Source organism: Hermetia illucens, chromosome 5 (assembly GCF_905115235.1).
Source record: "Hermetia illucens chromosome 5, iHerIll2.2.curated.20191125, whole genome shotgun sequence".
In the NCBI taxonomy this organism is placed as follows: Eukaryota; Metazoa; Arthropoda; class Insecta; order Diptera; family Stratiomyidae; genus Hermetia; species Hermetia illucens.
The window spans coordinates 87941580-87952611 of record NC_051853.1 but is presented as its reverse complement, the minus strand read 5'-3'; the positions used below and the strand labels follow the sequence as shown (position 1 = coordinate 87952611).

At 37.9% G+C, this 11032-nt stretch overlaps 1 protein-coding gene and 1 long non-coding RNA gene across 2 annotated transcripts; one reads left to right on the top strand and one right to left on the bottom strand.

The window, feature by feature from the left end:
* Window positions 1-436: 436 nt before the first annotated feature.
* LOC119657873 lies at window positions 437-1223 on the bottom strand. The gene is made up of 3 exons (XR_005250179.1): window positions 976-1223; window positions 722-892; window positions 437-621 (listed from the first exon to the last, which is right to left on the bottom strand). It is a non-coding gene; the product is annotated as an uncharacterized LOC119657873 (long non-coding RNA).
* Window positions 1224-7552: 6329 nt separating this feature from the next.
* On the top strand, window positions 7553-10501 carry LOC119658373 (achaete-scute complex protein T3-like). The gene is made up of 2 exons (XM_038065735.1): window positions 7553-8613; window positions 9706-10501. The coding sequence occupies exon 1, from the start codon at window positions 7803-7805 to the stop codon at window positions 8598-8600; it is 798 nt and encodes a 265-aa protein (XP_037921663.1). The 5' UTR covers window positions 7553-7802; the 3' UTR covers window positions 8601-8613; window positions 9706-10501.
* Window positions 10502-11032: the final 531 nt, after the last annotated feature.

Sequence of the window (11032 nt, the reverse complement as noted above, 5' to 3'; positions counted from 1 at the left end):
ACTTACAACGGTTGTTGGCAGCCAACAGAGCCTAGTTCAGTTTACAAAAACTGTTCCACTCCAACGTCTCACCATAGAGTGGAAGCTCTTACGGTACAAGACAATGATCTTGCCAGTACTCATGTATCCCTCGGAGACTTGGGTTCTTAGCAAGAAAAATTGCGAACTCTTGGCCGCGTTCGGGGGAAGAATCCTCCGAAGAATTTTCGGCCCCCTACATGAGGGTGGGCGATTCCATAGACTACATAACGACGAAATCTCTCTATCTAACCTGACAGTTATGGTACCGAACCATTCACATCTCATCCGTGGAGGAGCTCCACCACCATCCTCGTACATTTTGGTAGTGGTCTTTTGTACAGCTCTAATGCCATCAATAAATTTCCAAGAGGGAGACGATGTGCAACTTCTGCAATATTTTTTGTTAGTTCGGGCTTTTTGTTTACAGTTTTATGGTAGCAGTCTTCAAAAAGATATGAACTTACATAAGAGATACAATTTGAAAAGAAATGTTAGTAAAATCCATCTCTGGCCTTGGAATGTTCAGCGTCGAAACGTGCTTGCATCAAAATGAACGGTGTCGAAGCGTTATGTATCCACTCGAGACGTATCCAAAGTTGACTAAACGTTCCGAATTGTCCGAATTAAATATGTAAGAGATGAGTTTGGTACAAATTACAAAAATTAATTTATAAGTTTCCGAAAATTGTTAAATTTTCACCATAAGAAGGACTTTGATTTGATCAAGTGCAGAAGTCGCGGTTACGATGAAGCTGCCATCATTAGCGTAACATATTTACATAGGTCTCCAGGCTCCAACGCGTCAAAAGCAGTTAAAAGCCCTTTACATTCTTTGTGCAGCGTACAATTTAATTCTGTTCAGGAGCCTGACCTTAATAATTATTTCGATATAGTCCAAGAACTTCATAATAAAAGTATTAAGAAATGGAATCATTTAAAATTCAGGGCAATTACCAACGATAAAGAAAATCTGCCTTATCAGATGACCCTCCAGGTGTGAAGCTATCTTCGCAATCAAGCGTATTGGAAATATTTTTAAAAGTCTCCTTAATCAGCTTTTGGTCTTTGACAGTAAATACTGCTTAATTAACTTACGTTGCTTACGTAATTTTTTTTTCTATTTTCGGCTATCAAACTTTCCTTCTTTTTTCACGAGTATTAAGGTATCTTAGATCTAAAATATAGACGATGAGCAAAAGCCAACTCAGACCATTACTGAGAAAATGTGCCGCTATAACTCGAAATACGAGTATATATTGATTCACCTATGATTAAATTTAATTTTACATTCGAATACATACAGTACCTGTCCATCAAATTATTAACCATGAACTTTTTTGAGAAAGGTTTTTGATTGTAACGAAAAATCAAAACATGTTGCGATCTTCATTAGTTTTCCCATTAACTAGGGTGGGATGTTAAAGTAGAGTGAGAACCATTGTTTGGCCACCAGTCGATTCATTCTGTCGAAAGTCGTATTTTAAGCTGGTCAAATTTACAATATTGTTGTCCTTTTTCTGACTTTTCTCCGGAAAGTCGAGAAATGAAGCTTATAAGCGTTATTTGCGAGGTTTGTAGTGTCCTTAATGGTACGCCTGAGTAAAAATAGGAGGGATAGGAAAAAGAGATATTGAGGTAAAAAGAAGATGCAAATTATGTCACTTTTCAAAGAGCGAAAGTCAAGCTAAATAGCGGTTGCCTTAAATGTCAGGTTTTAAATTCGTCAAATGTGCTCGTGATAAACTACATGTTCTTCAGAGTAATCGAAAAAAACTGCGAGGGAAAACGGGAGGGTAGCCAAAGGAAATTCTGCGAAAGTGTCAAGAAGCTCAAGCTGCAAACTTCCAGAGTATTTTTGATGAGAAGAGAGACGCTGACATTGAGATATACCATCATACATTTGATATGCAGGAGGCCAGCTAAAAAGCCGAAGCGATGCAGCATCGACAATTTTATGAGCCCGCTTACACGAAGGTTACAACTTGAACAATTAGAGAAGTTAATTAGATAAAAAAAATTTCTCGGCTTTTTTCGGATATCAAATTTTTTCTTTCTTTAATTTTTTTGTAAGTGATCTTCAGTGACCAATACCGTCTAGACGCGGTGACTGAAGTGGTAAATTATGTCCTGAGAAAAAAGGGTGAACACGTCTCTGATGCCTATATTGTTAAAAAGATGCATTCCCCAAAAAGGAACTGATCTAGTGGAATTTATTGAAGATAGTTCGCGATCTGGACAGTACGTTAACGTAATACAAAGGGTGCCATATATCAACAATCTGCAGCTTCTGGTTACAGAGTATGCCTTCATACAGGATGCCCCGCCTTGCCGTACATTCATAGCTACTACGAATTTTTAAAATCAATGCATCTGGATCTAATGCTTTGGTGCGACAATTTCCCGGACTTAAACCAGATAAAGAATTATTAGGTTTATCTGAAACCCAAGATATATCAAAGAAAACGTCATTACTTTGGTTTTTATCGCCGCCTAAATTTGAAAATTTACAAATTTTCTTAACGTCCTTAATTCAATGGACAGATACTGTAGGTTTTACAAGTCTGATTTAAAATTTTCCAAATCAACTTCCAAATTTTTCTAACAATTTCAGATGTTTCCAAACTGACTTCAAACTCTTCCAAGTCAATTTCAGAATTTTCCATTTCAAATCCAGCCTTTACCATTCCAAAATCAGAATTTTCCATTTCAAATTCAAAATTTTTTCAATTTTCTACTATAAGGTTTTACACCAAAATTTTATAACTGGATAAGGATGGAGCTTATACAGTGACGGAATACGGAGCTGCCCATTTCGTGTAAAATCTCATTAATGTCCACTGACAATCCAAGTATTAAGAAATTTAAATTGGGGGGTTTGTTAATTATTTTCAAATGCTCACTGGGAATAAACGAGAAGTCGGCAGCCACCTGAACTGATTTAAGTACTTATATACTATACTATATCTTACTGAAATTGTCTGGCCCCCAAAGGTTACTTAATTAAGTTTGAGGTATGCTCAAGGAAGTAAGCAGAGTTTCAGGATTGAATCCGAAAAGTGTACCTTGCTTTTTGAAAAAGCATCAAACGATTATTACCGTCCAAAAGGAGGTAACTTTTAGGGCCTTTATCATAAAAGTTACCTACTTGAAAATGATCCGAAGGGGGCTTTGATAACGCGGTTAGACAGTAGTAAATATTAAAGGTAAATAACGATTTAACATTGTTTGGAATTTGTTTGAATAGTAACTTTTTCAAAAACACCTCCCTAAAATTAATATAATGCCAACTGTCTTGACAAAAGTGCATCCCACTTGCTCCTTATTGCCAACGAACCGATCATTGAAAATTAATTCAGACAGTGATAGTGAACGCATTGACGACCCCACTCTATCTCAAGGACTGGACGGTCTCACATCTATTGGAAGTTTCATTACAACACAATTCAGTCCGTTCCTCCACAATATCGTAAAACAGGAAATTATAACAAAAAATAATAATAAAGGCTTCACTGAGATTGACATAGTCTTACAGAGATAGCCGCAATTTCTGAGTTGAACATGGGTTATGTTGGAAGAAGCTCAACACAGAGGTTCTCAGTTTTATTAAAAATATGTGGGAAGAAAACCCTGAAAAGACACTGGAGCTAATAAAGGAGGCTATGTTTTCGAAGTTTGATGTATATAAATAAATCGATCGTTCAGATTGGCCTGAGGAAGTTTGGAATAACCCTTATAAAGCTACTATCGAGGCTGACCGAATCAATTCAAACAGTTTCCCCGGCTGAAACGGGCTGAATCGGGTTTTAATCTCCATCTTCATAGAACGCAAGGTTGTTCCCGACATGGCAATTCTGCCATCTTAACCGTACCAGCAGTTCAAGGAAGAAATATGACCCTTATGAAAGTCATGAATAACCAAAAAGTAGACAATGTTAAAATCACTGCGGAAAATCATAAATGCAGCCAACTGCCAGAGAAAATGGAAAACACCACTTCAATAATTTAAATTATTTCTTTTCGTTATCTTACATCAAAAAAATTAAAATTAAAAAAAAAAATATGGGTCTGCCTCGTAAAAATCTCATCCTTTAGCAGTTCAGGTGGCTGCCGACTTGGAGCTTACTGCGAGTAAAAATTTGAAAGTAATTAGCCGCCCCACAATTTAAACTTTTTAATGTTTGGTAAGAACTCTCGTTTGCCAGCGGACATTAATGAGGTGGTTTAAAACGGCCGAATTAATTGTAGTGATAACTACGTGATTTTAAACCCAGAAGTCAAGAAAAATAAAAAAGGATTGAACATAATACATTACTTCCTAACCTGTTCGAACAAAAGGAAAGAAAAAGAAAAAGGAAGTAATTATCGTTTCTTTTCCTTGCAGTAACATCAGAAAACTGTAGCCAAAAGACAAAGACCTTTCTTTCTTCTTTTCACTTGAAAAATCCACAGCTTTTTTCCTTCCACAAAAAATTTAGATTATTCATATACATATCTACGCATTTCGACAGATACTTACAGCCTTTTTCAGTACTTTAGCTTTTGACTTACTTGAGTAAAAATGGTTAAAGTCCTGAAGAAAGTAGTAAGTGGCTCTCAAAGTGTTCTTGTAAGAGGAATAAAACGATTTGCTTTTATTACGTTAAAACGAGTTTCAGTTCAATCATTTCATATCAGTTATCTGAAGTAACTACTAAATACTTAGAAGAGAAGGAGCATAGATATGAGCTATCATGAGAACCGCCAATAATTTACAAAATAGATTATTATCTGCTAATCAAAAAATATCAATAAAACCAATTAAGGTCGCATCGTCAAGTTAGTGGTCAGGTTCGTGTAACACATAATTAAACCACCGCTTGCTTGTAAGTTAATCTTATGCTTTTTATTTTTCTTGAAAGCTCATAGAACCACCGAATTGTATCAAATATTTCCGGCCATTTAGCCAACGAGTGCAGTTTCTCTAAGTTCAGGCTGCCATAAAATTCATCAATTACCTAGATTTGTTTTAAATGTGAATAGTATTAAAACAGTCGTGTCTGCTTCAATTTATAAAATTGCACTTAATTCGCAACTCACTTTTATAGATATTCCACCAAATATTGCAACATTAAAAATAAAATAATGAATTTTCGCATTTCGCTTACAAAAATGACCCCCAACAAAATCATTAATCGCTTTACACCCAAAAATGAACCTATTCAATCGTTTTGTTAGTTGTTTGAAATAGCACTTTGAGAAATTCACTGGAATCAGATCTACTTCTTCAACACACCCTACATTCTTTTGCATTACTTTTTATCTAACGCGCTACCAACATCAAAGGAATTTATGGAACAATATTTCATTTAAGGAGCCTAATGTGCAACCAAAAATAGTTTATGTCATTCAGGAATAGGAAAGCTAAGTCCGCAACAATATAAGGGTAACTAGTGTCTCTACTTTCATTCAATATTTGCTGGTTCTAGTAAACACGCTATTTACCTATGCATACCTAGCGACCAAAAGCACAATTACACTCCCTTTTCATTTTTCCATTTTCTCAAAATAGCTATAATACATCTTAAGTTAGTGCTTGCTCGCCAAAAAATAGTTCCCATCAAACTCTAGTTCTCTTGGTCCCAAGTTGACTTGTTGATTGATTATTACCCCCAAATGAGCTTCAAATAATTTTGCGATTTTCTTTTACAGGACAAGAATCAATTATATTATAAGGTACTTTTATGATTGCAATTGGAACATGCAGCAAAAGTGAATAAAGACCGAACATACAGAACCACCATTAACAGTGAAAGGCACAGATTTATCATTTCAAATGATATCACTAACATTCATTTTAAACCAATTCCACCTAATCATAAACATTTGCATTCACATCTTCAAGATAAACTTTTCGTAATTTCTTCAATCTGTCCTTTTCCGGGCAAGTCTTACATTCCTACAACAATGTTGACTGTCCACTGTCTGGGACAAAACTACAAGATCTTGTCTCGAGTCCACGAATCCATTACAGACTGGGCTCATCCTCGCCATTCGGAACCTTTGCAGACCAGACGATACGAATTGATCTCTGATCGCTCCACATATTATTCACATTGGGGTATGCTACCTGTGCAAATGCCAGGAGAAACTAACAACCTTCTTCTTGTGATGATACCTGTCTGAGATGTTCCCCGCCGTAATGCCATCGCGACCTGCATCACTGCGTAAGCACAATACAATTGGATTTTACGCATGTTCCTTTACAATAGTGTGCGTGGGTACATTTTCGCAGCATCCCAGAGCCGGATTTAAGGAGTTTGCAGGTCAGTTTTTAGTACTAATTGTAGGATGGCTTAAGGGGTGACTTCCCTAGACGGCAAGGTTTTTAGAACTTGGAAAAATCACTGGAAGGCGCTCAGACTATATTTATTTGTGAGAGGATAACCAATTTGCTCATACCCACATTGGGCGCAAAATTACAAAACTGATCAAGCCCACATTGGGCGCAGAATAACGAAGCTTTCGACCAGCCTATGTTACCCATTCAAAGCTAATTAAGACGACCAGATCGCAAATTTGTTTTAATGCATTCCTTCTTTTGTGTATTTAGGCATAAAGCGGCATATGGGCTAATGACATAAGCGCCTATGGAAAGAGATGAGAAATTCATCAGATTTCCCACACCCACGACACGAAATCACGAATTTAATATCTTCAACTACTAAAACCTACAATATACCCTTAAACCCTCATTGGCACTTTACTATCCTAACGCAATTCTATACGACACGATCATCTTTTAACTTGAATGGAGAATCAACTGGCGACCGTGCAAACCAAACCTCTTACATCCTATTTCGATGCGCATCTTTCCGCGGAGTCCGTCCTGTTTCCACAGCCAATGCACTGTTCAGCAATGTTGCAGGCAAGGGTCTTAAGACATGCGGCTCATGTCTCCGGCACGCGCGCGAAGCTATAAGGTCACAGCACACGCTAAGAACCTCGATCTCCATGGTTTGCGATTGTTGCCAGCGTTGCGTGGTGCTAAGGGTTGTTGTTGTTGCGACTGAGTCTTCTGTGTCCGTCCGTCAGGAACCCTTGTATTGGAGCAAGCACGGTGTAAGCATGTGCGTTGGGATTTGAAAGACTTGCGCACCGGTTTATGCGGCCCATGTACGCATACCGCCCGCGGATCGAGGTTGCACATGCACAATATGCTCACACACAACCTCGCAACCTGTACCCTTATGAGGGTACGGCCTGCACAGTGAGTGGTAGGGAGCAGGTTCTGATAGGAAGTTAGGGGTGGGGATTCAAACTTCCCGGCATATGCATGTGTAAAATGTGCGCGGCGAGATCTTCGTATCACTGCACGATCGGTTTGAGATACCTCCTAGGACAGGTACGCATGGTACTTGTACGTGAACTGTGTGGGAAAAAGTACAAAATAGAAAGGTTTAGGACGAAGGGATTCATTCCGGGATAAGATTCCGTGGAGTAACCATCCTTTAAAACTTATTAAAATACCCAAACCTCGAGCATCCCTAGTATAGATACACCTTGCCTGCATCCAGTTTCAATTTCAATTTTTCGCTGTTTACAATCCATATCATTTCATATCAGTGTGAATAAATTTCTTGAAAGACTCTTCTAATCAGCGTGGATAACGCAACCGTAGTGACCAACCTTATCACAACTTCAGTCGTGCCAAGACTTTTAAAGTGCGAAGACGAATTGTGTACGGACAGAATTATTACAATTGAAGTGATCGTGCTGAATATAAGTGAAAAACATTGTCACCGATGACTAGTGCGTGCGTTCGCAATATGACTCTAGGACAAAATTTACACATAATGTCGCAAAACTGTGTTCTAATCGCATCCCAAAACTATCTTCCCATCGCGCAGCAAACGCAGCTGGCCCACCAGCATTCGGGCCAAACGCAAGTTTCAGTGAAACAGGCGAATATTGCACCAGCTCCTCCAAATCACAACAACCGCACGGTCTTGGGGATGAATGGGATCAATGTGGGTGCCGTCGATGCCGCCCCCAAGTACAAGCGAAAATACAACTATACAAACATGCCATATGGACAGCCTCCACCATCCGTTGCCCGGCGCAATGCTCGTGAGAGAAATCGTGTAAAGCAAGTAAATAACGGCTTTACCACATTACGCCAACATATTCCTGATAAAATTATCAATGCATTAACGAATGGAGGCCGAGGAGCTAGCAAGAAATTGAGTAAAGTCGATACACTGCGTTTGGCCGTTGAGTACATTCGGAGGCTGCAAGATATTTTGGATGAAACCGACCAGGATTCAACAAGTACACTTCGTAGTCAAACATCATCTCCCCCGCTTTCTGGGTCACCGTGCTCATACTACACCACAAGCCCTGACCATTTCTCCGTGCAAACTCCTTGCTCAGAAACATCATCGTCACCCACCCCGTCATATAGTTCAGATATCTCAATTGGAAATTCGGGTTTCATCCAATCTGAACCTCAGTTCAAATTCGAACATTACGATTCCTATAGTACGATCAAACCAGAGGACGAAGAACTTCTCGACTACATATCGTCGTGGCAGGAACAGTGATGAAAAAAAAATGGTAAGCATTATTTTTCCTATTTTTCTCTAAGATATATTGTGTAATCTGAAAAAGTGTCCTCGACTCTTTGAACTTGATCCTGAAAAACGATCGATCCCTTGGATTCGCTTCATTTTTCTACCTGACAGAATTTGAATTGATCCTGTCGTCTACGATTTCCTTTTCTATTTTTCGGGAAAGTAAGATTCCTTTGTTGAAAATCAGGTGCTTTGTTCTTTTCTTTCCATCACTTTTGGGATCGTGATCGTTAGTTTCGTAGAAAGTCCTTGGCTTGAAATTGCTTTGCTTTGGTACAAATATATGAACCCGTGGTGGTTCTGCGCAGTAAATTTTGTGTGCTTGTGCAAAAGACATGACTCGAAAGAAATTTCTTCAATATCTTTTAAAGTCTGTAGAATTGTGGAAAGGGTCGTGTCCAGCTAATATTTTCCTCACTTTCGAAACCATAGCATTTTCAAATACTAAATCGATTTTGAGGTCTGAGCTTCAATTCAACAATCAAAGAAACTTTTCTTGTCTTACAATATTAGAAAATATATCATTGAAAGCTGGCAAACCATTTGATCCCATACCTACTAGGAGCTCGTTAATTGTTTGTACAGATACTACCATTAGTCAAGTGATTGGGCGTAAGCTCAAAGAAAGAGGAGAACCACTCCAGCATTATTGTGCAGTTTGCGGTCAAACGACGACAAAACACACAAGCCCAAGATCGATCTGTTTCTTGCGATCATCTTTCGGCTGGATTAAGTTTCCTTCCAAGACGCATCTTCTAGCGATCTTTTCGCTACTGCTTCCATAGTAGCGCGATCAGTAGGTCTTCTGGAATCTAAAGTTGTTAATGCAGAAATAACAGGAACAACAACGAAGTCATTAATAGCATCTTCAGATATAGCTAGTTGCTGACTTTTTCTGCATCATCCCTTGCCCTACCTGGCAATCTTATTAATTGATCGTGTGCGAATACCACAAAGTTATGCCTAGATTGGCTTCGATCCGGTTATTACAGTCCATCGATACGTAGTTCAGATTATCGCTAAATACGCCAATTTACCACAAGTTACTAACGAATTTCTCTCTTCATTTTTACAGAAATCCAGAGAAGCGACGGAGGACGCGAACTGATTATTACACTTTCAAAGGAGATCTCAGAGTTCCTAACCAGAACCACTTTCTGCACATAGTGATAAGAAGTAACCATAAAAGCTACTGGAAACACCATCAAGTATAAAAGAAATGAATCCGAGATTTCAGAATCCAAAAAGGAAAAAAAAATTGTATCTGAATATTTACTTTCACTGAAAAACTCAGATTTTACCAGATTTAATTCATGTTTCCCTCGGCCGCCTTAATTGCAACTTTAATAATTATTCTGAAATCTCGATTCGCACAAAAACTCTCTAGTCATTCCAAATATAGGAAAAGCGTAAATATTTAGGAAAAATGCCTCACTTGCGTTGGCCTTGTACATATTAGAGTAAGAATTCGAAAAGTTTAGTTTTAGCGAAAGAAAGCAAAGATTGCTGAACTTCGGAAGCTAATTCGCTGCTCAAAATGGGAAAACACGAAAACTTACCCGTGCCTTACAATAATTGTAAATAAAATTGTGAATAATGTTTTGTAAATATTCTACCACGCCTTTTACCACTTAAGACATTGTTATGGAAGACAATTATTTTTTAGAAGATACATTGAGTTACATAGTTTCTTGTTCTCTTGGTTAAACATGTATGTAAGCGTTCTACGTTAAGACCCACAACTTATAAGACTTAGAATGGAAGACAAAAAACTTTAGAAATTTAAGTGTTTATTAGGAAAACCGATGCCAGTTCAACTTTATGTATTTAAAAAATATATTTCCTGTAATATTTTATATTAAAATACAAATGTTTTTAGAAAAAAATTGTTGGCGTTCTCACATATAATCCATAAAAAGAAAGTCTGCTTTCAGCCAGTACCAAGAAGTGCTGCCCATTATCGAAAACAAGCTCTCAAATCTGCTTATAACTTTCGTTATCCCCATCGTTGGCCTATGAGTCCTTTTACATAATATCATGTCGGACAGTTCCTTTCAGATAATAATTAAATTGATTAAATGAATTCAACTGAGTCCTGCCATTGTTGTGTAGTCCTCCCTAGCAGTTTCACTGCATTGACTACCTTGAATTATCTACACTTCTATGCCACTGTTGCGGTGAGACTTTCTCAGTGTTATTCGTATCATGAATGTGATGTAGGACTCCAGATAAGATATAGATAATTTATTCAAATTCTATTGTTCTATCGCACTCGTTTAAAGGGAAAACCACATTAGAAGGTCTATTTTCACGTATGTTTTTGGGTTTTTTAGGGGGAGAAAATTCAATTGATTTCGGACATTATATTGGTCATAGTTCGAAAAACTGAAAATCGTAACTAA